We start from the raw sequence: 27311 nt of genomic DNA on the forward strand, positions 1-27311 counted from the left end.
TGCAGAAACCTGCTTTGCCTGGCAGCTCCAATATTTATCTTCAGTAATTAAGAACTGAAAGACTGTTTTATTGTCAAATATCTACAGTAGAACCTAGCTGCATTCTGGTTTTTAATTGTACTTTACAGAGGTTTCTACAGGGGTAACTTGTTTTGTTCTTTTATCTCCAAGAAGAAAGGTTATCAGAAAGCATTTCAGTTCAAGCAGTGGTTGAAATGACACAGACATTTAAAAGGTAAAGAATTTTCCAATAATCACCTTTAAAGGAACAGCTGATAAGTATTAGCATAAGTGTTACACTTGTATTACAGCAGCCCCAGTGCACTGACTTTTGAGGAAAAGACGAACATTTTAGAAAGTAAAACTGGCAAAGCAGCAAATGCCATTCTTAGCACTAATCAGCCTTACAGAGATTAGGTTGAACACAAGTAAAAATGTGACAAAAGAGTATTTTTCATTCATAGTCCCGAGGAACTGTAGCCCACTGCAATAGTTTCAGGTAACAAAATCCAGAGGATTTACTGGATTGCAGCCCACGTGAAGTTTAAGTGCAGCTGAGAAAGCAGCTGTTGCATAATTTGATTTCTCCAGAGTGAATTTTTGCACCTAATCTTGTAAGTCACTCTCAGGATATGCAGTGCACCATCTATTCCTCCATAAATGTGAACTGAAAGAAACCTCTGGCAATTTGGGGAATATATATTTGCTGCTGAACCTCAATGAAGCATGAGAAAGGCAGACTGCACTTAATACCCAAACATGTTGATGTGCACGACCAAACTCCATATTCTAAAGAGGTTTTGCATAGATAAAGGATTTTATCTTTTCAAAATATAACCTTTTTTCCTCCTCATGCCTGTTCAAATCCCATCAAAAAAAGTGTGAACTAGACTTTCATTCAGATTACTTAAAAAAATGTATCATATAGACAACGTAGTCCAAACCATCAGAACAGACTTTCTGGGCCAAGTAATTTTTTCATTTTTGTTAATTAAATACATTTGAGGTCTCATGGAGATATTACACACCTGTGTAATTTAACCATATACTACCAGTTTACTCCCACCTGCTGTTTTGTGTCTCCCTCATCACTTGTCCATTAGGAATAACCAAAACCTTTCACATCTGTAAATCTGTAAAAATCACGGTCTGTAAAATCATGAACAGCATTTCTTGGTTCAGATCCTTAAGAATTAGACAAATATAATCAGAGGGGTGATAATGTCAAGTACACCTAAAGCACAGCCTTCATATTGTAAAGGAAGAACAAGCAAACACTTTCAGCCAGAATATGCATCTAGAACTGTAAATCTACTAAAAATGGGTTAATTTAAGACCAGACCGAGTCAGGTGGGATGACAGTGATAAACACTAAAAAAACCCCCCATCCTTCATTTTAATGTCATTCCCATGAATCATCCATCCTCCTTAAATATTCCATAGGTAGCAAGCCATGAATAATCCCCTGTCTTAGAACAAAAATTTCGAAGCATGTTTTCATTTCAGGCCCCATTTATCACAATTCTTCCTAGGCCCAGAACTCACTAAGTATCTCTGGTAATTTTTACCCACCTATTGGTACAATCCTCTCTGGTTCACAGCAGCAGAAACATACCATATTCCCAACATTTTCACTGGGACTGGGCCTGCTTGGCTGGTTCCCAGGACCTCCAGGTGGATCCCCGTCCCCGCCGGCGGCTCCTCATGGCGAGGCAGGAGCAGAGCTGAAGGCCTGACACAAACTCTTGTTTCTGACTAAACCCACTCGTTTGTGGCTTTAAAATCAACCCACAGAACACTCTGGGACCTGGGCACCCAGAGCTGCTTTGCAAGACATAAAATAGCCTGGGAACTAAGAGGATAACAAGGGGCAAAATGCAGCTTAAGTGATGCTTGCTGAGGCTTTTACTTATTGGCCCGGGCTGATGTCACACTTTCATCTTTTTTTGCCTTTCCTAATTGAAAAAAAACAAACCCAGGGAGAAGGGAATGTTACAGCCTTGGCCAGGAGAGATCCTTGGGTGTGTCAGACACGGCTCTCCAGGTTTCTCTCCAGCAGAACAGGGATTATCAGAGCCTTAAGATGGGAACAGCACAGGAGAGGGGTGAGCAGCACAGCTCCTCTCACAGCACAAGTGTTCACACACTTGGAAAAAGCAGCACAGAAGGAAAGATGCTCTTAAAAGCACCTTTAATAAATCTAAAATCTTCAGAATTGCCTTGTAGATATGACTAAGAGATGGTGTTTCAAGAAGCTGAAGTGGAAAAGCTCCAGAACACGTATTTAACATCCTGACAGGCATTTAAAGGGAGCAAAGGGAAGGGATCACCTCATTTCACTTTGCTTTTACTCTCCCATCTCCAGCTTCCCACAAAGCCCACAGATTGACAAACCCAGCTCTGACAGACAAGGCTAATTCCACAGCATTCAGCTCCAATCTTGCTTCAAAAGCTGACTCTTCCATTTCCACCCCCCTGTCTGGTTACCCAAGGCTCCTCTCATTAATTACATTAAAATAGTGATAAATGTCTGTTCTAAAATAGAATTATTATCCTGATTACAGACTGTCCTAACTGCCCCTCAGTAGGCAGGAGCTGGTAGGAAGAGCAGGAGCACTTTGATGAATTTTTCTGACAAGAGAGGAGAGTCTCTTCAATTCAAAGGAGAATTGGGATGTTATTTAATCACAACTCAGTGACACAAGAACTGGGTAACAAAGAAGTACAAATTAAACATTCTGTCAGTTCGAAAGCAGGAACCCCTCTGATAAATGTGACTACTGTCCCCATGGAAAAGGACTGGAAATCTGAGCATCTGAGCCCATTACATGACACTGAGACACACCAAAATGACACATACAAAAGGCAACCAGCACCTACATTGCAGCAGGAAAAATACTTCCAGCTAAAGGAAGGAAATCAGTGAGGTCTCACCTGAGTCTGTGTGACAGTAATGTGGGATTTACACCACAGTGCTCTTCAATAGGATGGTTTAAATATATATTTATACACATCAATCTAAATGTACATGATCATACCATGAAACTGAGAAAATCCAAACTGCTGCTAATTGGTCAGTACTCAAGTGCAAGACAGACTCATATCTCTGAGACTGGTTTTTAGGAGCAAATGTCCAAGACAGACTTAAGTTATTTTGTCAGCTTTCAAATGGAAAGATTCATCTTTCTGATTTAAGTGAGATGGAACAAAATTTGATTAAAAGCAGCAAGTGTGGGCAGCTTCCTGTAACTTTAAAATTTCCTTGCTAATTATGTGTTGAGAAACATAATTCAATACATCTGCAGAGCAAAATAAGTGTTATTTACAGATGAAAAATTAGTATTCCGTTGTTTCCCTGCTAGCTCGGCTCATTAGGCAAATTTAAATGGAGCCACTGATGCTTTGCAATAAAATGGTCTCTGTGACTGAATCGATGGGAATAACTTTCACTATTTTGATCAGGGTGATTTTTCACGTCTCTGACGTGTTATTCCAGGAGCTGGATGGAAGCACAGAGTGAGGGAAGGCTGGAAGAGGGTCTGATCCAGGGCCAGGAAATTCCTGATTGCCCCAGCAAGTGTCAACTTTAAAACCTTTCCCTCTTTCCCTGTGTTCTCTGACAGTGTTTGCCTCAGTTTACCAAAAACATTATTTCACTTACTGGTTCTTCCAACAGGCATCGACTCTCCAGGGAAAAGCCTTAAATCCCAGCCTTCCTTCAGAGCACAGGAACTGTCACAACAGCTCTCACTGTTTTACTCACTCAGCTGGGTTAAAAATACTCCTGAGCTGAATTTCTCACTCTTTAGATTGACCTGATTAGGCTGAAATTACTCCTAAGTGCTCGAGCACTTATATTTTCCTTACTCTTGCATCTGCTGGATGAGATTCCTGCACTGTCACCAATCACAGGGGAATTGGGGAACATTTCATTTTCTCTGGGGTTCCAAACAGAACTGGCACGTGAGCTTCCCAAACTCTGGGCACAACAACCACCCGGGGCTTTTCTGGGATGCACTGAAAAGCTCCACCCCAGATCCTCACGTGCACTTGAAGATTCAAACACTCTGGGATATTTTATGTCAGTTTTTTAACCCTACCCACGGAAAACTTAATTTTTCACTCGGTTCTACCTTCACTCCACTCAGGTCAATAAGTTCTCAGTAAAGAAAGGGGGAACTCCACCAATTATTAGTGTGATTTCTCAGTCATCTGCTGCAATATATAGCAAATAGTTGTATATAGAAAATATATAGAAAAATAGAGAAAAATAATAGAGAAAAAATTGGGAACTGTATGGGAACTGTATGGGAACTGTATGGGAACTGTATGGGAACTGTATGGGAACTGTATGGGAAATGTATGGGAAATGTATGGGAAATGTATGGGAAATGTATGGGAAATGTATGGGAAATGTATGGGAAATGTATGGGAAATGTATGGGAAATGACAGAAATATACAGAAATTGAAGAAATATATAGAAAATATATCGGAAATATATCAAAATATATAGAAAATAGTTTTTTTCCCTGAGAACATGAGTTGTGTTGAAATGCCCAAGAGGGACCCAAAATTCTGCAAACATGTTTCCCAAGGCTTTTAAACTCCAACTTCTCCAGCAGAACACGTCAGAGAGTGACCACACCACCTGGTTCTTGGACAAGAAAAGCTCAGTATTTCCCCCTGTAACTCAGTTCACAGTGTCAGACCCTGCAACTCACAGGGGGGTGATGAAATTCTTACAAAGCAACTCGATCAGAGAGAGATTAAAAGCAAGGACAGGAAAATATGACTTGAATTTCCAGCCCTAAAAAATGAGGAATTGCAAGATAAGAGAGGCAGAGGGAGGTGATTTCAGGCCTGGCAGCTCAGGGCTGGTGGATGTGCTGAGGCAGAGGCTGATTAAGTAACTGGGAGTCTGTTCTGACAAAGGTTGAGCAATTTGAGATGAGAAGATGAAAAGGGAGAAAAAGTAACTACAACAGGAGAAACAAATGTGATGGGGGGAACCACCTTTTCTCCAAGAATCAGAACAGGTTTTGCCCTCATTCGTTTTTTCCTAATAAGCTTCTCATCCAGTCTCCTTAACTGTGTTTTTAATTATCACTTCAGCCTTAATTGCTCTAATTCTTGGTTTAAAACTGAAAAAAAAAATCACTTAGTCTAGAGATTGAAAGTAGAAACACTTTTTTTTTGACATAACAACAGAGGAGTGGTTGGGTAAAGTAGAGTATTACACTCTTCAGTCTACAGATCATTTCCTTCTTGAATGATGTATTTTGCACATCCAGGTGAGAACACAGTTCAGGGCCTGGCTGCAGATGTAACAGTGACAGGGATATCAAACCCAGAGGAAGTGACAACAACATTAAATAGGAAACAAAATCTATTAAAAACGGTAGCTCTTAAATTTAAAGTGAATTTTTTTCTAGTTATAAACCTCAATTTCAGAATAAATAAACTTTCAGGGGAAAAAAAAGCACAGCAAAAACCGTTGGGAAAGTTTCAATTTCGAAGCATAGAAACCCCAAAATCAAATTAAGCTCCATCCAGAGGCCTGGGGCAAAGCTTTCTTTGAACACTGAGGCTGAAGGACACCTGGCCAGGCTGGGGACAGGGACCATCTCACACTGATCCAGCTCGAGATCTTGCCCAGGGCTGAACTCCCCAAAACTCAGAGGGTTGGGGTTTTTCAGCCTCATCTCTCAGAGCTCAGAATATTCAATGCTCTTCTGGAACCTCAGTGCCTCCTGCAGCCTCTTGTGTAATGCAAATAAATTGCCTGTTTATAAACCTCTGACTTTCTGATGCCTTTTCCTTTCAGATGATCAGAAAATAATTTTAATGCTCGTTTTTAAAACCAAGAGAAAAACATGGATGCTGCTTTATTCGAGTAACCCACCCATTAAAGAGATTAAATGCCACACTCACCCCAACAAAGCCAACCTGTGAGAGCACAGAAAACAGCACCAGATAAATCCCTGCCACCTCCACAACAAACCTCCTTCTCCCAGGAATCCCAGGGATCCCTGGGATGCTTTACTGCAGTGAGTGCTTACAATTGGGCATCAGTTATAATTTATCAGCCTTTTGGTTTTAGATTTAATTTAAAAACCAGCTGTTCCTTCTTTTACAGTAATAGAGACACAAGGAAGCACTTGTTCTTTGGAGATTATTCCTAAATGCAAATCCTGAGGAGGCTCCTCTGTAGTTAATTCAGTTCCCTGCCTGTCTCACATGCCAGGAATGCCACTGATTTTAATGCCCAAGCAAATGAGGAGGTAACAATTATTTCTGAAGCAAGCATTATTTTCTCAACTGTCTCAATAGTTTAATGATCCACTATAAAGACTAAATATAAGACCAGCATTACTGGCAAACCACTTCAGAAAATTAATTACCAAAGAGAAGATACCTTTATTTTTATTTTTTTTTCCAACCTGCTCAGTAGCAAACCTCTAGTAAAAGTTCTCTTAGAAGTGTTGCAATGGCAGCCTTGATAACTCTTAAAAATAAGACCCACAGTGTCCTTGGGCAGAACAATGTTTTCCATGGGCCAGCACAGAACAAATGGAATTTATCCCCGAGCGGGGAGGTTTAATGACCAAGGGTGGCAGAACAGGAGCTGAAATGTGAAAGGCTGTTGAAGATGTGAATAGGCAGCCCCCTTTACTCACAGTGGGTGACTCCAGCCAGGGTCTGGTAGAAGGTGGGGGTGTCACTGTCATCAGTGAGGGTCACGTAGACGCCCCCCGAGAGCAGCCACCGCGAGAACGTGAAGGCGTCTTTGTTGTGCAGGAGCCAAACCCTGAACTTCTCGTAGTTCACCTTCTCACCCTGCAAGAAACGGCAGAAAAGGGGAGCTGTTTGTCTCTCAGCAGCAGTAAACAGGAACCATCCAGCTGGAGGAAGGAAAATTGGGCCAATCTCCTCGAAAAATAAGGACTGAAATGAATTTGCTCTTTGGAGCTTTGTGCCTGTTTTTCCCTTTCCTTCTGAAGCGCAGCACTGGGAGGGAGATGAACTCCTCTCAGCACTTCAAACACCTACTCAGTGTGGCCTTTGGAAACCTGTGTCCTCTGAAACTCAGGTTAAAGGGACTCAAAGAAAAATGGTTACTTACAATCAAAACAGAGCAGGTTATTCTTATGAATTTCAATTTATTATCACAGGCAAAAGCTCTTACGTGCCAAATAACAGCTGCTATAAAATCATAAACATGCTGTTCTATCTGTGCAGGAATACAAGCACCTAACACAGAAAAATGAGATTTGGGAATAACTAATGCCATGATTAATCACTGCAGTAACATGTCCATTTTTTGACTAAAACCCACTTTGGAGCACACGTGTGACCGTGACATTCCCAGGATCTCCCCCTTCAGTCTCTCCTGCTGGATGTCCCATGGAGCTCCAGGAATACATAAAACCAGCACATTGACAGAATTTCAGTGCTGGAGAGGCTGTTTAAACAATTTAGTTGAATCCTTTCCAAGCTGTGCCAGTGAAACCATCGGGATCAGCAGCCTCATTTCCACAGAACCTACACAACTAACTCAAATGAAAGCAAACCCATTATCAATAGACAAACTCATTATATGGAGATTCCAATCTCCAGGGGAAATAAACAGGGGGCTGCAAAGTGGCAGAGGTTTCAAGTCATTGATTATTTAAACTCCCCTCATATCACAGCCCATTAAACTTCACTGAATTACATCTCTACAGATTCCAACAACTCACATTTGGCCACGGACTGTCTGCAACTGCCAACAGCTGAACATCCAGCACTCCTTGGCCAGGCTGCTCCAGGGGTTCTGCACCAGCACTGCCCAACATTTGCTGCATATTCCCATTGTTCCAGGTCCAGACACTCACCCTTTTCATGCCTCTTTTCCCTACACTAAAGACTGTTACATTTTCCTCCAACAAATCCCAGAATGGTTTGGGTTGGAAGGGACCTTAAAGCCCATCCAGTTCCACTCCTTCCACTAGCCCAGGTTGCTCCAACCTGGCCTTGGACACTTCCAGGGATGGGGCAGCCACAGCTTCTCTGGGCAACCCAGGGCCTCCCCAACCTCACAGTTTCTTTAATTTATTATTCTTCAATTTCTCTAACAGTTTGGATCAAGAGACAAGATCATTTCCTCACCACCTGCTCCACTCTTGCCCTCTACTTTTTGCACTGCTCCCTGTAAACACAGAAGGGGCTGTGTCACACTCCAATTGTTCCAATGGATTAGGGAAAAGGACAAGGAAAAGGGACAGAAAAACTTGGGATAGGAGGAACAAAAAAACATTTCAAGCAAGTAATGTTTACAGCTGAGCCATGATGGGACTGGAGCAACACAGGTATGCCTGAATTTCTTCCCTGTATTTCGGAAACAAAAGGAAAACTCTGATTTATTTTAAAGCTTCTACTTCTAGCTGAGCACATGCAATAATTCTGAAGAGCTGAAGCACCTTTAAACATCATCCTTGAAAGCATCAGCTCACCCTCCCTATGGCAGGAAGGCAGGCCCAGAGCAGGAGCATTAAACCTTCTCACTCTCCAGCACTGACTGAGGGTGATTGTCAGCCCAGTAAATCCTGCTGAGTGGGTTATTTTCATCTGAAAAGAATAATCAATATGCAGCATCTTCTTGAGCAGGAAAATGCTCTGAAGCCAGGCTGATACTCCTCTTCCTGCAAGCCTTCATGAAGTATTTCTGGATTTCTTGGACAGCGTGCAGTTAAACTTGTAGGGGGCAATTCATCACACCATGCACTGCTGGGAAATTATAAATAGGAAATACCAGCGTGGGTCAGGTCCAGAGCTGGACTGCAGTGTCCATCTGAGCTGTGATTCCAGCCAAGACTGAGGAATGTCATCACTGCCTACAAATCCAGCACGATCCCAGGGCCAGATCCAACGAGCCTGGCTCAGGCAAAGCCCAGAACCAAAGTTATCTTCAGTAAGGACAAGAAAATCTGAGGTAATTAAGTGACCTGGTAGCCACAAATAAAGCTCGTGGTCAATCCCTTTGGCAGTGGAATGTACAGTCATGTCTAGATTTTGCTGATCTTAGCCCTCTGATAACAAACAAAGCCACCAAAGCACAAAAGCTGACAAGTCATCAGGATCTCTGGTGTCTAAGAATCATCTGTGAAAATCTACAAGCACCAATCCCCTGTTTTGGAGCAGGACTGCAGCAAAGCCTCATAAAGATCACATCTCCCAAACAACCTGAAGCATAAATAAATGTTGTAGCTCCTGGCAGGAACAGTGAGACAACAGTAATACTATAAAACTGTTATTTTTAAGCACCCACTGCTGGCAGGCATTTTTAAATCCAGGATGCAGATTTTCTTCCCTCTCAGATCCATGTTCCAGATTTCTCCCCTAATTGCAATAAAATGGCCACACTAATGAGTAAGTTCCCACTAGCAATATTAGTATTTAAATGTACCTGATAACATGATTACCCTTGGGAAATGGTATCTTTGAAAGCAGCACAGTAAGTACAGGAGCAGGGAGAATATGCCTGCATTTATATAACCAAACTGCTATTCACAGCCACAAAATACCTCTAATATCACAACAGCAAAAACTGGGAGCTTTTACCCAATTTAAACAAGGTCAATTTGCTCCCATATGTGCAGGAGCACGAAAAAGAAACTACTTAAGGTAATTTTTATTTTCTTGGAAATGCAGTAGGGGAAAAGCTGGATGAGATACCTCCGAGAAACATTTCTTGAGTGACTCTGGGACTTTCCCATCAACCACATGCAGCATCTTCTCCATCTCATCACGGACCACATAACTCCCAGATTCATTAGAGAAGAGACTGAAAATATCTGAGGAAACAGAGATGTGTGTCAACAACTATGGCAGTGACATTAGTCAGATTTTAAGTTTACAACGGGCTGGGAATGCCAAAGGCTGTGCAAGGACTGAAGGAATAAAAACTCTGGCTGATCCAGTTCCAGCAGAGCTCAAAACAAAGTTCAGGTCAAGATGTCCATTCTCTTTTACCTTTGTCATCAAAAGCAAAATAAATACTATCAAGTCAGATTAACAAAGAAGACAGAACAACACAAGTCAGCAGGCAGATGCTTTCATTTGTTTTGAAAATTATCAAGGCCATCCTCCTTCCCCTGCCCACAGCCAGAGATCCCCAGGCTTTCTGGAGGATCCCAACACTTAGATGACAGCATATATTTCATTTTGATGATTACAGAAACAAAAATGCACTGAATTTCAAAAATTACAGCTAAAAATGTCTTTATTGGAAAATGTTTGCCCTGGTTACATGCAGGAATAGGGACCACAATTCCTGTTTGCTTTTCAGAAGTGTATTTGCACTCCCTACCCACAATCTTGTTGCTGCTAAAAGTTACACCACTTACATTTTGTTTTCTCTTCCTCTCTGCCTCTTGTGAGTAGAACTAATCCAACTATCAAGTTATTGAAGTGCAGCCCTTTGGATATTCCTCCAAATGAACAGTAGATAACCTAGGAGAGGAAACCAGAGAAGTTAAAACCAAAGGCAGGGCAAACACAGAGGGCAGAAGTAACAGCAACAGCTTAGACTGAGGCTCCATCTCATGTGGGTTTTAGGCTTGTCTCCTCCCAGTCACCTAAACAGGTTTCAAATATTAATTGTTACATTTTTGTAGCTCTTCTGGTACCTATAAAACAGCCTTGCCAGGGTACAGTGAAACACAGGTACGTGTCATGAAGAGCAATGTCAAAAACCATGTCAGAACCCTCCAGTGAAGGCAGCTTCTGGCCTGCTCATGGGGTTATTTCCCCAGACTTCTTTAGCAGGGAAATGAAGGTGAAATCTCCTCAAGGCTGGGCTTGGATAGTCTCAGAACCATCAGGGGGATTGTTGGAGCATCAGGTGTTTCACTGAGGCACTTCCAGTAAGACACAAACAACTGCTGCTTCAGAAAGGTGGGACACACCAAAACCAACAAACCAACCTTCCAGCAGCTCTGCCTGAACTATCCCAACACTGCAGCTGCTGCTGGAGGGATTGCTCCAGTCTAGTGCCCTGCTCTAAGAGCAGGATTTACACCTGCTTCCAAGAGAAAGCTCTAGAGATCAAGAATTCCACCCAGAAGTTATGGAAGATCCACGGAGCGGCACCTGAAGCCAGCTGAGGAAGGGCTGAAGAACTGACCTTCCCCATGAGAAAGGCTGAAACCTTTCCCAGGAAAAGCCACAGGTCAGGAAGGGCTGAAGAATTCACCTTTCCCAAGAAAAAGGCTGCAGCCTTTCCCAGGAAAAGCCTGGATGCTGCAGGCTCAGTGCCCCATCAGCACCTGAGCAGTGACTCAACACTGATCCACGAGACATGAAGTCACTCTGCTGTTTTAGGACAGACAGCAACTCCTTCCAGCAAACAAGAATTACCAACTCACTTGTTGCAATTCATCACCTTGGCTTTAATTCTCCAGAGTGGACACGAAAATACATGTGCTGTACTGCTCCTCCAACACAGGCTCCTCCTGCAATCCCAAATCTACTCCTACAGACACCAGCACTCCATCAGGATCCCAAGACAGGGATCTCCAGCAGGTATTAGAATTTAAAGCAGCCAGAACTTATCTGTTATTCTTACACTTCTTATTTCAGTGTGTCTTATAAATTGATTTTCTTACAGGTATCACAGGGAGCATCTGAGCATAAGGAGAAAGGATCCAGTCTGGCTGATGAGGAACTACTGGGAAAGAGCAGAACTAAGGGATTTCTCACTGCTCGTGGTTTGGACAGCAGCCTTTATTTGCTGAACTTATTTATTAAATAGGACTTTTTCAGAGGGGAAGACAAAGGACCAGAGATCAATTCCTACTAGGAAGAGTGTTGTATTTTAAACAGTGTTTACTTTGCTTGCATCTGAATTACAATCTAAATAAACAGTACTAAAACCAGGATGTGTACTGGGGTTTTTTTAATGTACTGATTTTTTCCACTTTTCTCCAGTAAAGCCTTGAGAATATTCCTTACATAACAATTTAGCCAAATACCAATAGCAGATTCAGAATTATTGTGGACAGATTCAATATTTCATGTGAACCTTTTACACTTCTAAACCAAAATACAACAAAATGCTGCCACAAAAGGTTTAATTACCTTAAAACAAGCAGTTGAACACTGGAAATGGATGTGAGAGAAAATAAAATCTTCCTGCATTGTTAAAAACAGGAGCTTTTGAGGTCATCTGCTGACCACTATTTGGTATTAATAAAGGAAAATTTAGCTTCCTTGGTAGTTTAATCACTTCAATAATGTAAATCACTAAGTGACACTTTTCAGAGACAGCTCTGAGTGAAGGTGGAACAAAACCAGCAGCACTGAGAGGAAACCTCTGTGAGCAGCTGCAGTGACATCACTGGGAGGGCTGAACCTGCAGCTTTTCCTGTTAAAAAGGCAAAAGAAGACAACTGAAAATTCCCAAAGAATATATTATATGGCTGCTAACTTCCACACCTGCAAGGGTGGCATGTGTCACCTCTGAGACTCTTCAGGATGATGGTGTGAGGCTCAAAACTGAGCGTCAGAAACGTCTGATGACAAAGCTCAGACTGAGCTGTGCTTCCTCGAGGACCTGATGAGCTGGGAGTCTACAAGAGCTTCACAACTGGACTAAGAAGAAAGCTCCTGGAACCCAAACCCCTCTTTCTATCCCCTCTTTCCCCCCAAGCCCAGTGCTGAATCCTCAAGGCCAGGTTGGTCAGAGCGCTGTGAGTCACTGCACTATCACAGGGGTGGTTTCCACTGCAAGGCAAAACTAAGCCAGGACTGGGAGTGACCAAACAAAACCAGTCCTGGGCTGTCAAGGGCACTGGTTAGACCTGGCCAAGCCCCACAGTGCTGTGGTGGCAAGGAGGAGATAAGGGAACACCTAACCCAGAGTGGCTACACCAGATCTACCACTGCTCTGCAGACTCCCTGGAGAAACCTGCAGAAAATCCTCTCCTGGTCCACCCCATCCAGCCCCTTCCCACTGTTATCCACTTAAAACTATTAAAATATGTCTGCAGGCACATCAGTGTAAATGAGACCAATAACAGAGGAGGATTTAATCCTCCAGCAAACATTCTGCAGAGCCTCAGACCCATCCCACTCTCAGACAGCTCTGCCCAAGCACAGTCATTTCCACAGGGTGCTCAGCTCATCCTCTTCTACTACTAAAGTTTAATCCCTTTCCAAATGCTTGAAGGGCTAAATTATTAAAACTAAATTTGGGCTTTATTTGGGCACAGGGATTGTATGGGCTTCACGGCAGAGACTTGAATTCCACACTTTTTATGGCTAATTATTCTGTTTTCACAAGGTGCCTTCAAGGCTACACAGCCCATGTGGGCATTTTACCTTTATATTACACACTGGAATCACTGCTTTTTTAAAATATGCAGTTAAAACATCCCCTCACTTCTGTTGAACTTTGTACATCTCAGTTATGGTAACAGCTGAATGCCAAATATTACATCTATGCATTATTTCAGTGCATTGTCTGCTCCTGATACAAACACAGAAAAGGAATTCTATGAGAATGCCCAGTGTATCTGTATCTAATATATGTAATTATGACCATGGGCAGCTGGCATTGCTTTGAGTTTAGCTGCTTAACCATTCCTTGGGAAGAGTTTATAAACACTGAGTGGTCACAGAACAATATATAAGACAGATTAGTGTGCATGTCTAGAGAAGGGGCTCCACAATTTTTCACATTAATGTGCTATTTGAGAAAATTGTAGCAATATGCACCATGAAAATATGATGCAATTTTCCAAAATTACTTAATACTGTTGCAGCTTTACTTAAAATAGCCACACCCAGGCTATCAGAGCAATTTACATTTTGCAATGTAAAATTCAGGACAATTACACGGTACAAAGCAATGCTTTTTTGTAAGATCTGAGTCTGCCAGCTTATTTTTCATGAAGAGTATAAAGAGATGGTTCTTTTCTGCTCAAAAGCAGCCTCAGCCTATCCAAGCAGTTCCCTTTGGGTCCCAATCCCTGGCCCTGTGCCCATGAGCTCCAGTAAAGGCTGCTGGGGGAGCAGGAGATGCTCAAGACGTTCTCCTGGCTCCTTTCTCCAGAGTATAAAATGTCCTGGATTCACTCCTGATTTTATCCTTCTGACCCCTCTCCTCTCCCAGTCCTTGGGAAGTGTGTGTTCCTGTTCTGGCAGCCCCCTCAGTGTGTCCCTCCTGTCCCTGCTGGCATCATCCCTCTCCTCCTTGCCTTTCTGGGGCTGCAGCTTGGGAACCAGTGAGTCACATTTGGAGAAGAAGCTGCACTGACACTCAGCTCCTCAGTCAGGCTCACTGAATGCTGTGCACAAACCACCTCACAATCATAATGTGGGTATTTAGAACAGATATCATCTCATGAGTCACTGAAATGACTGCACTGGCCAAAGTTAGGAGCTCCTTTCTCAACGCTGTTCTCCTTCACAGCCTAAAATAGAAAACTATGAAGAAAAAGCCTTCTTGAAGCATCATCATCATCATGATTCTGTCCTTCCACCTCCTCTGCACAACACTTCTACTATCAAGGTGCCCACAACTGCAGATGGTGATTCCATTATTTCCCTGCATTTAAAACCAAAAGCTGTTCATGGTTCTCCCCACCTGCAGTTAACACAGACACAGCACAGCTCTTCAGTCCATTTTATTATCATCCCCAACTCCATTTGCCAAGAGATCTTTGGAGAACACTCCTGTCCTGAACATGTAAATAATGGTTTGTGTGTGTGACAATCATGCAAACTGCCGACCAGAGTTCCCCTGGTTTCAGTTCCCTGTTCTGTGTTCCTGCTGCACAACTCCTGTGTTTTTAATTTAACAAATTCCTGAAGGCCCATCACTACTCAGACATGAATAACTATTACTCAGAACATGCAGAGCAGCCAGCCCAGCAACCTGAGGCTCCAAATGATCTATTTTAATGACTGAAAGGCTCAAAACCCAGAGCAAGGTCTTTAGCTGCCTGATGGCTTTGCCTGCCTCTCCCCATCCTGCAGCCAGCGTTTACAAAGCACCCCTTTTCAGTATGAGTAGAATCAAACCCAAATTTTGTCCAAATGTACAGTATTCAAGCTCCCAGATATGACCCTGCATTGCCTGAGCCTGACAAGTACCATCATTGGCACTGGGATTTTGAGATGAGTTCTGATGAGATGCCATCAAAAACCAATTATGACTCTTCCATTAATTTTATTTCGCCACCTGGAAACCCAAGAACTGCTGTATAACCATGATGAGTGTTAAAGGACAGAAACACCACCAAAATTGTGTCTTTAAGGACAGATTTTTAAAAAATAAAATAGGGACTAGCCAGCAGACAGGTGAAAACCCAGAACCTCTATTTGTGACTAAATCAGTAATTTAATCCTTAATATTGGCATAAAAGGGACACAATAGTACAAGATAATATAAAATGTTGAGAATTTTGTTATGAATTATTTCAAATCAATTGCATGCAATTGATTTTTTTGTTTGTTTAGTTTTATGGGCTACCAACAGTCAAAGAACCCAGAAAACACCCTCAGAAATTAATACTGAAGAGAGGTTTTAACCCACGGGCAAATAATTTCCCTCCTTTTAATTCCCTGGTGTTCACACACGTTGAAAATTTTCCTGGGAAGCCTGAAACACCCCCACAGAACCCAAACTGTTTACAGAAGCCAGTAGTATCATCCTCTCTGTCAACACTTAGGGAAAAACCAGGAAAAAATGGAAAGAAATTCAATTAGTTCCTGGGCCTGTAGAAGCACATCTGTGTGTGCACACCCACAGCTCCACGTGATCCACTGCATTTGGCTTCCCAAATGGAAAAGAGCAGGTTCAGAGCTCACCTCAGCAACTTTTGGAGGGACTCCATCACCAAGAACTTCCCTGATGAAGCACTGCTGGGTCATATAATAGGAGAGGCCACAAGTCCTCTTGAAAGCATCTTTCAGCCTCTTCAGCTCTATGTCTGTAACTGTTGAGTGAGAACAGAGGGGGGGAAAAAAACCCAGTCAATAAAGGTGTTAGAGAAAGGTAACAGCTTAAGGAATCCCAGAATTCTGTATGCCTTACATTTACCTTTCCAATAAAGAGACACAAAGAAATTAAATGCATGATTTCACCTAAATAATGGGGAAATGTGACTACTGGAAAATGAGATCTAATAATCTAATCTTGCTTGAAAAGAGAGAAGGGAAGCAGACCTATAGTTAACATCAGTGTGAACACCAGTTCACTGCCTAAGTTTTCTGACTTCAATGGTGTATTATAATTTGTTCTAAATTCAGCCCCATTATTGTCACACAAAGGAAAATGAGCCAGTTTTATGATCAGTTTTACATTGCATGCAAGCCAGAGAAATTATCTGCAACCAACAGTGGTGAATGTTATTAAGAGCAGCTCCAACAGCATCTTTCAAGCAGCTTCATCCTGTAAAGTCTGATTTTCTGTATTCAAAAAATAAAATACCTCCCCACCACTACATGCTCATGAGGCATGATTCAGGAGGGATAAAACTTGGGACTACATGGAATTCTTCACCTAAGATTCCCTTGCACAGCCAAAATCTGCCTGCCAGCTCCTCCTGCCCAGGCTTGTCCACAGCTGTAAAGGTGGAAAACCTGCTGCCATCCCACCCATGCCTGGGTTGGGAGCTTCCTGGAAAGCAGGAAGCCCTCAAGAACTTTACAGGCACAAGGCAACTTTCTAACAAAGTGTTTGAGAAGGGAAGTATCTCGTGGAACAAAACAAGGCCTTTGTCCAAAGCCAAGCTTCAGGAATAGCACAGCTTGGCCCAGAGCCCCCTGGAAGTCCCCACGTGGTGCAGGGGGGAGTTATTTCTCCTCCAGGAGCTGCAGAAGTGATGCTGCACATGGGAGCTGTGCCACTGTATTTATAGTAAGGCATTTTCCTAACCCTGATATCACGAGCCAGACAGAATCAACACTGACATGGCCAAAGGCTTGTCAGGGCTTTTTGTCAGCCAAAATAAAACAGAACCCTCGAGGGCCTAATCCAGCCCTCAGTAAAACTTCTGCATTTCACTTAATTCATTCATCAAAAGAAAAATCAATCCTTAAAAGTAAATCACATTAAAACATTCCTCCCTGATTTTAATCCTTGTCAACACCAAAACAGACCATTGGTTCCACTTAACAATTGTGTGTAACACCAGAAATTGGGTTATGTTTCTGCTCCAGTTTTATTACAGATTCTGGGGACTTCTGACCAGGAAAAAGAAATAAAATCAAAGCAGCTAAGAAATAAACCTCCAGTGTGACCCACACAGCAGCAGAGCTATCAATTAGCACAGTGATGAGTAGCATTATCACAGATCTTGTTTTACTAAACCAAGCACGCTTTAATTACCTGGCAGAAGAATGTTGGGATAACGCTGTTACCTGGCTCATGTGGTGTTTAAATCTCACTATTTCATAACAACATCTGTCCAGAGAGGCATTGGCTGTGCCTGTGCCTTTACATGTGATGCTTTAATGAGCACTCAAAGAAGAAAGAACTGAAGTGCTTCACCTCCTCTCACCTCTGATGCAGAGCAGAACTACAGAACATTTCCAGCCAACAGGGACAACTCCCTACCAGGTGTTCAAGGAGCAAGAGCCTGGGATTGCTCAGGGAACATGGGAAGGGGAAGCTCCTGGCTTTGTGCTTTTGGCAAGGTAAAGCAAACAACCTGGATCCCAGACTAAATCTAGCAACAGTTCTTTGAGGAAAACATTCCCATTTATTGCAGTTTTTATACCCCTACACACACACACTTTTAATAAAAACAGACTCTGCATTCTGGGGGTTTTTTTCTCCCCATATTAATTTTTTTGATCTCCTCACAGTTCATCCAATCAGGCTGGTGGTCATTTGGCAAAAAAGTTTGTATGCAAACGAAGCATTAATTAACCTGATGCTTACAGCAGTGTGGACTTCAGGAAGTGCTTGGGAACAGGAAAATCCCATATAAACATATTTACCATGACATGCAGGAGTGACTGGAGTGCCAGTGAAGGTGAGGAGAAGGTTGGGAACAAGGTTGGTCACCAACACTACCAAGACCTTCAAAGAGAACTAAACTATCAGGATATTTAATAACAATGATTAGTTGACACTGCCAGCCCATGTTATATTTCAAAAGCAAGTTATTAGTGCCAGAGACCACTTAATATTATTGTTTGCATGCAGAAACTACAAAACAGGTCATGGACTAACAGGAAAGGTAATTACTTCCATTCCTTCCCCAGGAGCCATTAAAATGACTGATGCTGCCCATTTAAAATCATCTGCAAAGCTTTGCAAAGAGAAGTTCATTAGACATTTAGATGCAGGCACACCGAAGTACAACTGAAATGAGCAGAGTATAAATCAAAGATATTATCAGTGTTTACTGGGAGGCTGGAAGACAAAATATTTGAACACAAAATCCCAACACCAAAAGTACCAATTACTCAACACAGAGATAGAACGTGATGGGGTGTTGAGAGGAAATAAAACTAAGTCTTAAATTATTAAAGGAATTATTTCTTGAAGCAATACATCTATTACTACACCAACACTAGGAATTAGAACACTCACACCCCCCCAAAGCCACCTTTTTTTCTCTCAGTTCCACAAGCCCTGCACGTGAAGCATCACAGACCACTGAGGTGTTTTTAATCCCACTTTTAGATGTAAATAGAGTTGACAACCCTGCTTCCTGAAGTTCTTTCATTAAGTTTATTCACTTTTTCCACAGCTCAAACACTTTGAGGAGCCATTTCTCCCCAAACACCTCCAAAAGACCATTCACAAGCTGCTCTCATCAGACACAGGAGACAGACACTACTAAATACACTTGTTGCATTCATGAACTGACAGAGGAAAACTTCAGACTTCCCAAAATAAGTTCATGGTAGTCAACACAGCAAAAACCATCTCCTGAGCACAGCAAAAGCCACCTCCACATCACACCTCCCAGTGGCACCTCAAAATTATTGTGAAATTGGAACTGCAGAGCTAATTCTTCACACCTCCAAATTACAGAAGTGAACTTTTTATTGGAAGGTTTTCATTCAAGGTAATGAAAGAAGTTTCAGTAGTTAGATACTGTATGTTAATTCTTAAAAAACATATATATCTGCCCACTTCCAAAAGTCACCACTGAAAGAAATGGTCTTCTCCCCAAAAGGAGAAGCCACAGGCTGTCACTGTGGCTGGGCTGACTCTGCTAACACAGACCTCGGTGCTACCTCAGCTGGAGGGTTTCCAGGAGAGCTGGAGACACTTGAACAGGAGATTAGTGCTGCATCCAACTCTCCAGGGAACACTGGAGCTCCAGTTTGTTTAATAAAGTTTAAATGAAACCACGCAACCTCAGCTAAAAATGTCACCCAGCTTCAAGTAATTGTCCCAAACCTCCAGCTCACCAACTGCTCCGGGTATTTTTAGTTTCAGAGTGTTACTTAAACTCAAGGCTGTTTATATGGATGTACAACTCCACTGTGGCTTTTAATTCCCATCTATCCAGGTAATGACTTGTGCAGTGCCTTCCAAAACAGCCTCGTGCTGGAACCCACCCTCTGCTCTGCCTTCACATTTATCAGCAGGTCATCCTGGAGGTTTCCTTTTAGGCTAAAACCCTCTCTGAAGCTCCAACTGTGCCAGTGCAGGTGCCCAACTCAAGGTAAACCTTAAGTTTACACCTCTAAAGCTGGCCTGAGTTTCAGAGGGGATCCCTGCCAGCTCTGCCACTGATACAAACGGGAGCAGCAGGAGTCTGGCTCAGAAAAAAATCTGCTCCATGTTTGTAGAATCCTCATGTTGGATACCCCCAGTCTGGGCTCCAGAGGTGATGATCCACTTGGAAAAGGAGGGCAGGGAACTGAAGTCACCACCCTTCTCCTCCTCCTTGAAACGAAGAGGGGTGTGAGAAACCCAGGTTAATTGTCTGAAGCATTTACTGCCTAGTACTCAAACACTGCAATATTTACACGTGCCCATCAACCACTCTCCAGTTAAAGTCTGTTCTGTATAAAAACTGCAGCCCAAAGAGTGCACATAAACCCCTAATTTATGTACCACAGAGCTCCTCTTCCAGCAGCAGAAACTAATCCTTTTGCTTCCCCAGCCTGGAATGTTAAAACTCATCTTTAGAGGCACCTTTAGAGGCACCTCCAGTTCTGTTTCAGCTGAGCTGGAGGAAACCAAGGGCTGGAGTGGAGCTTTGGCAAGTTCTGCAGCCACAATTATTCATCTGAGAATCCCTATTCACTTCAGAGACTTTTTTTTCTTTGCACATCCTGCAGCTCTAATCCCACCCCCACCTCCTTGGCTTTTATCTTGGAAGGCTCTAAAAGCCTCTGTGTGTAGTTCAGGTGCAGCACAACCCCTGTCCCTCCCAGACAAAGGTCACCCTGAAAGGCCCTGGACAACTTCAGAGCACACAAGCTGGGACACAAACCCTTGTCTCAGCAAAAGCTGCTCTGCTGTTACCACACTGCTGGGGAGATTTATTAAGAGTCATCATAAAAATACGACTGCATGACTAAATACACCTAATATTGATATTTTTGCTTGTTCACTTCCTGTTTTGGAGAAAGATAAAGAAGAAAACGGCGACATCAAAGCCAGTTTCTCACTAATCAAAGCACCTACAGTGCATATTCTGTGAAACTTCCTCAGAGACCGAGGAATTTACACTAAGATTGGCAAAAACTCCCTCGGTGATGTTTTATTCAAATTCTGTAAAGCAAGTAGTTAAAAATCTTCCTTGATTATATGTATCTGTTATTTTTGTCAATGATGCAACACTAGCACACCGGTGACAGCAGGAATGAAGAACTGCCATGCACGACATTCTCTTCTTGGCACCACCAACCTGCACCTGAAGCAAGAACCAGAGTCACTCCCCTTCCCACAGGGCTGCTCCCAAATGGCAAAGAAATTCCAGTTACGGATTTAGAGGTGCACTGAGGAGAAGCAACAGGAACATTTTGATGAGCAGGCACTGCTGCTGAAGCTGCACCAGCTCACACGTGGATGCTGAGCATTACAAGAAACAAATGTTCATTTGGAAGTGAGTTTGTCTAAAGGTTAGAAGTGGTTAGTCAGGCCCAGTGGATTTTCTGCAGCTCAGATAACATAATTACTGCGTGACACAGGCAGTGAGGATGAGCACAACAAATGCATTTTAAATTCCTATTTAATAGTTACTTGGAAAGTCAGACCAGCCACAAAAAACCACCTTCCCTTACAATGCTTTTTAGCCTCCTGTTCTTCAAAATCCAAACACACTGATGTAAAATGCTGGAATGAGATACAAACCACAGCTTTCCAAAGCAGAGCAAAGGGGAAGAGTAAAAGCATTTGAACTCTTAATGCTGCCTGAGACATTCAGGCAAGAGCCACTTAACCTCTCTGTGTCTTCTCTCCACACTAAAATGGATATAAATTCTAGTCTACACCAGGCAGATGTGTGATAAATGATCTCAGATACTGCAAAAGCACTACAAGCTACTAAAAAGCTGCTTTAATCACCAAAAAGGGCAGAATCCCAAGAGTTTAACTGAGGGAAGGTGGAATTAATCTGCCCTGGCTGCTAAAAACTGACCAATTAACATCATCTGGAATTAACTGGACACACAAACAACACCAAAATCACAAAAGCAACGTGCAGATCCTCGCTGCCACCAGGATGAGCAGCAGCAACAGCACCAAAAAGCCTCAAATATTTAATTTGAATATATGAAATTATTTATTCTAGTTCGCAGGTTACCAGCAAAAAACGCCAAACCAGCCAAAACAGGGCAAGAAGACCACAACACATCCACAACGCTGACAATCAAAACAGGAAACAAAGTATTGCATAAGCAGGAAGAAAAAAAAAACAGAGGATAAAAAGGTCAGCTGAGGTGAAGGGTCAAGAAACCTTGAGCTCATCTGACTGAAGAATCTCTCTCTAGTAGGATTGGTGCTTTTCCCCCAGAAACACAAGCATCAAAATGCCCACAGTGCTCTACAAACACACACAGAAAATCTGAATTTCCAATGACACCACCTGATGAAAACCAACCTGCTAAAAAAGACAAAATCCCCCCCCCAGCCCTGCAGATCTCAAGCACACAAAGCAAGCAATAATTTGCAACCATCAGCATAACACTGCATTTACTCTTTACTAAAAATAACCAAACCTGAATTGTAATAAAACAGGCAACTTGCTCAGCCTTCAGAAAGCAGGGAAAATTCACCTGTCTCGAGCAGCTCAGGTTTGCAGGATTCTAATATTTTGATTTTTAAGTGACAATTTGAAAGGTTCGATATCAAACTCACAGGGCATATAATTCTCTAACCAGACAATTATCTTCCCTGTAATCACTCGCTCAATATTTCCCCCAGGAATCTTCATCCTAGTTATACATGGAAATTTTATTACTTTTTTCATTAGTCTTTATTGTGACTTAATGGCTGCAGTTATGAAGTTGTCAAGAATTGCAGCAATTACTAAAAAAGCTTCTAAAAGAGGTAAAACGAGCAAGTGAACATAAAGAATGTTTGGGAACAGCCCCAAACAGGCACAACAAACTGCAATTGGGATAAATGAACCAGCTATGAGTAAAAAGTCGACCTCCACACCCACACAGCCCTGCCAAAAGGGAATCCACTGGGGGATATTTTGGGCAAAAACACAGACAAAAAAAAAAAAAATCCTGCCTCCCCTAAGGAAAAAATTAATCCACTCTTAAGGAATCTTTCATAGCTGGAGTATCAAAAATGACACCACTGGATTTCCACAGAGCACCTCACTAAAGACTTGCCAGTCTTCTCCTGCTGTTTACCAACAACAGGAATTTAAGGATAACACCAGAGTTTTGGGATTTAAAAAAATAAATAAATAAATAAATGGAATTATTCAATCCAGCTGCACTTTTTTTCCTCCTACCTCTTCTTTGGTTTTGGTAGCAGGGGCTCATCCTGGGGATAAAGCTCTCCTTGGTTTGTCAGATTTAAAGCATATCAGAGGTTTAACATCTCCTGTGCAGGGAGTGGAAGGAGATTTAGTCATTACAAAAGGATTGGCCAGTTCTCTGGAACACCAACACTTCGCATTTATGTGATGCTTTTAATCTTCAAAGAGCTCCCTCCTCCCAGCTCCCATTCCCAAAGGAATGCCAGCATTCCCAGCCTGGTTTATCCCTCTGTATCTCCAGCAGGACACACGCTGGCACTGCTGGGATTATGGTGCCTGCAAAGCAAAGCTCCTCAGCGTGGGTTTGGGGACAGCCCTCCCAGGAAACCCAGGAAACTTAGCCAGGGTAATAATTACAACAGGGTAATAATCCTCCCACCATCTGAGCATACAAATCTTATTGGCTGTATTTTATATCCTCAGGAATTAAAGGAATCCTGGTCCAACCCTGGGAGCCACGGAAAGAAGCTGAACATTCCCAAACCTCTGCAGGGCAGCAAAGGCAATTTTACCATTTGCACCAGGGGCAATCCGAGCACAATGGACTGTGATATTAGGGACAGAAGTCATTCCTGTCACCAATTAAAGAATTAGTAAATTCATTCTCAGGGGTGGAGCGAAGTAATTCCCAGCCCTGGGTCATCCCAGGGTGGCACCTTCCTCCCCCACAGGTTCCTGTCCTTTGGTAGAGGGGAAAAGGGGGGCAAGTTTGAAGTGGGTTTAAACAGAGCACAAGTGATCCTGCAGCAACCACTGAGAACTGAACTCCCCTCCAAAAGACAGAAACATCAACTAAAAATAATCAGGAGTGTGGGAAGCCCTAAAAGCAACCCTGTCTGGGATGTCCGTCTGCACCTGAGTTCCCAACCTTTTCATTCCCTAATTTTCTTTCCACTGCTGTTTTCTGCACAGTTGTCATGGTTTGTCCGTGATTTCCCAGGAGATCATTTTGGCTTTCAATCTTTTCAGCATTTTTAATTAATATTTAGTCCTCTTTAGATGAGAAGTTAAACTCTGCTCTTCTGAGCTGTCCCTTCACCAGTTTTCCTGGCAAACACACTGGAAGTTTGGATTGCTAGAGGTGAGCAGAGCATCTTCTGTCACAATTCAAAAAAGCTGCTCCCACTTTATTACCACCATGAAAAAATCATGTAGACATTTATGCTTGTTAAGATTCACAAAATTACAATATAGAACTCATTTCCAAGAAATAAACAGCCTGTTAAAATGAAAGGCAAATGCCAACTATGTAAATGCAAACACCACATAAGGACCTCGCTACAAAATAAATTGTAACATAACAAATATTTCATATCCTGCCTCCCAACAGTGCCAAAAACACTAGAGGCAGCTGTAATAGGAATTGTTCTTTAAATAAAACAAATATAATCTGAGCCTGAAAGTTAAACACAACCTGCAACTTGTGCACAGGAAGGCAGAGCTTCCCATCACCTTCAGTGAGGATGAGAGGCGAGGAAGGAGTTCTGGTTTGGGGTTGCTGGTGTAGTTTGGATCAAACACTCCAGTGTTTCCCTCTGGCAGCTGAAAGAGCCAAGTCTAGTAAAGCACAGCACTTAAATACTGTGACAAGAATAATAAAAGATTCAGATAATATTTACACACTGCTACATCTTCATTGCTGAAGTCAGAAGAAAAGTATTACTCGAGTGTTGTGGCACAAACACACTCCATGTGTGTATCCATGTGCCAGTAAAAGGCTCTGGACTTTGAGCCTTCCCACTCCCAACTCCTGGGGACACATCTACAACCTCAGACTCAGGTGCAAAGGGAGTTATTGCAGTGCCAGGTCACAGATTTATGCCTCCTGCTGCACTGGTGAAAACACACAACAACGAGTTTGCTGCACAACCTGTGAGGGGCTGAACAGCAACAGCAGAACCTCCCAGGGAGACACCGGCCTGGAGAGCCAAGAAATAAAATCAAAACTACCATGGGGGTAGTTCTGGGACCCCATCACACGTCTGGGAGAACACCAGGAACTGAATGAGGGGTTTATTTCCTATTTCCAAACCATTTCCATCTCCTGTTCAGAGAATTCTCAATTAACATCCGACCGTTCGTATTTAGAATTATCCTGAAAGACTCCAGACCAGTTTTACATCACAAAATTTATGTCTAAAGATATTCAGCATTGGATGTAGATTATTCCCAAGGTCCTCCAGTGGGAAGAATGAGGCAGCCCATTTAGACCCAGCCTGTGACAGCTGCATGGGAATCCAGCTCCCGGTCATCCCACTGCTCAGAGGGATGGGATGACTCCAGTTTCAGAGCTTCTCAGGAACACACTGCCCATTGTTCCACGGGAACAGAACAGGGATTAGAGCCACTTCACACCCCAGAGCTCCAGTGCCCTCAACAGCAGCAGCTGGAACCTCTCCCTGAGTCCCTGCAGAGACTCACAAGATCTCCTCAAGGACATCCCAGGCTCCGGGAGCAGCAGCACATTCACATCATAAATTATCGACATTTTATAAGAGTCTATATTTACCAAACATTTTATAGTCTGCTTTTTAACCTCCCTCCCTGTGACACTGTGACATCTTTAGCCCACGTTCTGCACTGGAATTCCTGCACATTGTGGTTCCTTCTCCTCTGATCTATCACTGCAATCTCCTCATTATTTAAAGAGCAAGATCAGTTCTCACAAGACATTCACACCACTGTTCTTTAAACAAGGTGATTAGATTTGTTAATGGCAAAAAGATCAATTACAGTTCTTTAGGAAAAGAAAAATAATGCTCTTTGCTGCAAGATTGGAAAGCAGAGACCAAAAAGTTCTTACATTAATTTTCCACTGATAAGAACCTTCACTAAGATCCTCACAGGACACAGCCCAGGCTGTCCTGACTGCTCCAACTGCTCATCAGGATTTATCCCAAAGCACTGCTGCTGAATTCAGCTTGTGCCAAGTGCAAATCCACTCTTTCAATTTTCACACTAAAATCCAGGATTTAACTGTATCACATCACCAGGGAAAACGTGCTAAAAATCTCCTTTACGAGACCAGGAAATTTCCAGTGCAGAGTAAGATTTTGGTTCTGGGTAACACCTAAAAGCCAGAAACAGGGATTGAAAAGAAGTGCTTCTTCAGCCCAAAATACACTCATGATGCCACATTCAAGTTCATTTTTAGAACAAATTCAATCTGCAAAACTCAAGTTCTCATAATTACTCTCCCAATACTTTCAGTTCTTTTTCTCCACATCCACAGACTTATTCAATCTGGCTCTTCCTGTTCTGTTTAGGGCTCTGTGTTTCTTCCACCTTTTTTTTTTCCTACATTCAAGGTCTCCAAATTTTAAAAGAGCAAATTTTGCAAACTAATAGAGTAAAACTGATGGTTTAAAACAATTCCAGTAACTGAAGGGAACCCACAAGGAAACCAAAGAGGAAGCTGTAGTGGTAGGACACAGAGAAACAGGTTCAAACTGAAAGAGGGGAAATTTGGGTTAAATAGGTTAAATATACAATGGGATATTGGGAAGAAATTCCTCCCTGTGAGGGAGGTGAGTTCCTGGCACAGGTTGCCCAGAGAAGCTGTGGCTGCCCCATCCCTGGAATGTCCAAGGCCAGGCTGGACAGAGCTTGGAGCAACTTGGGACAGTGGGAGGTGTCCCATGGCAGGGACTGGGGGATCTTTAAGGTCCCTTCCAACCCAAACCATTCTGGGATTTTAACTGTCAAAAAAAATCCAACTAAATCAGCCTTGGGATTGTACAATCCCACTGAGACAGCAGCATCTACCTGTTCCAATATTGCAGCTGAGGATTTTGCTGCCCCAGGACAGCCCCAGAGCACTGCCCTTCTCCCTGTGTTTGAGATGAGGAACACCAAGGCAAAACACAAAGAAACAGAAGCATGCATTCTATATTAAATACTTCACATGAAATTAAACTATGACAACTGAAAGACCAACTAACAGAAAGATAGTTATAATGTGAATAAAACTGCTGTTCTTGAGGAAGAATTCAGAAGGGCCTGTAAGAGGGTTTATTTTTGAAGGATGAAGCATGTATTTTTACACAGAATGCAATTATCTCTTATTTTGGCCTGCTGACATTGCTTCTCATAACTCGTGGGTCTAATTCAGACTCTAAACTAAGTGAAACAGCTTTCAAAGGCTTTGGACATTTTAAAAAAACCATCAAAATCAGTGTTATCCATCCCTTTTGCCTTTGTAGTGGTGTTGCACTGATGCTGCTGTGGCTGCTCCCTCCAGGCCAGCTCCCACTGCCTGTCCCTGTCCCTGCAGAGAACCCGACCAGGAGGAAGCCAAATCTCATTTTAAGGTACAGAACGTCTCAGTGCCTATTTAAAACCACTGGAAAAGTCAG

The 27311-nt window shown here is 42.6% G+C and overlaps 1 protein-coding gene across 4 annotated transcripts in view; it reads right to left on the bottom strand.

Moving 5' to 3' along the window:
- Positions 1-27311, bottom strand: part of USP32 (ubiquitin specific peptidase 32) — a 66300-nt gene that overhangs the window by 30010 nt on the left and 8979 nt on the right. For all 4 annotated transcript variants that reach the window (XM_029964632.1, XM_029964633.1, XM_029964631.1 and 1 more), the window contains exons 2-5: positions 15854-15982; positions 10387-10492; positions 9716-9834; positions 6679-6838 (exon numbers count right to left, since the gene is read on the bottom strand). In XM_029964632.1, the coding sequence (XP_029820492.1) occupies positions 6679-6838; positions 9716-9834; positions 10387-10492; positions 15854-15916 (448 nt within the window). In that variant the 5' untranslated portion in view covers positions 15917-15982. The remainder of the gene's footprint in view (positions 1-6678; positions 6839-9715; positions 9835-10386; positions 10493-15853; positions 15983-27311) is intronic.

Source organism: Manacus vitellinus, unplaced genomic scaffold (genome assembly GCF_001715985.3).
Source record: "Manacus vitellinus isolate BGI_N305 unplaced genomic scaffold, ASM171598v3 scaffold_76_pilon, whole genome shotgun sequence".
Taxonomy (NCBI): domain Eukaryota; kingdom Metazoa; phylum Chordata; class Aves; order Passeriformes; family Pipridae; genus Manacus; species Manacus vitellinus.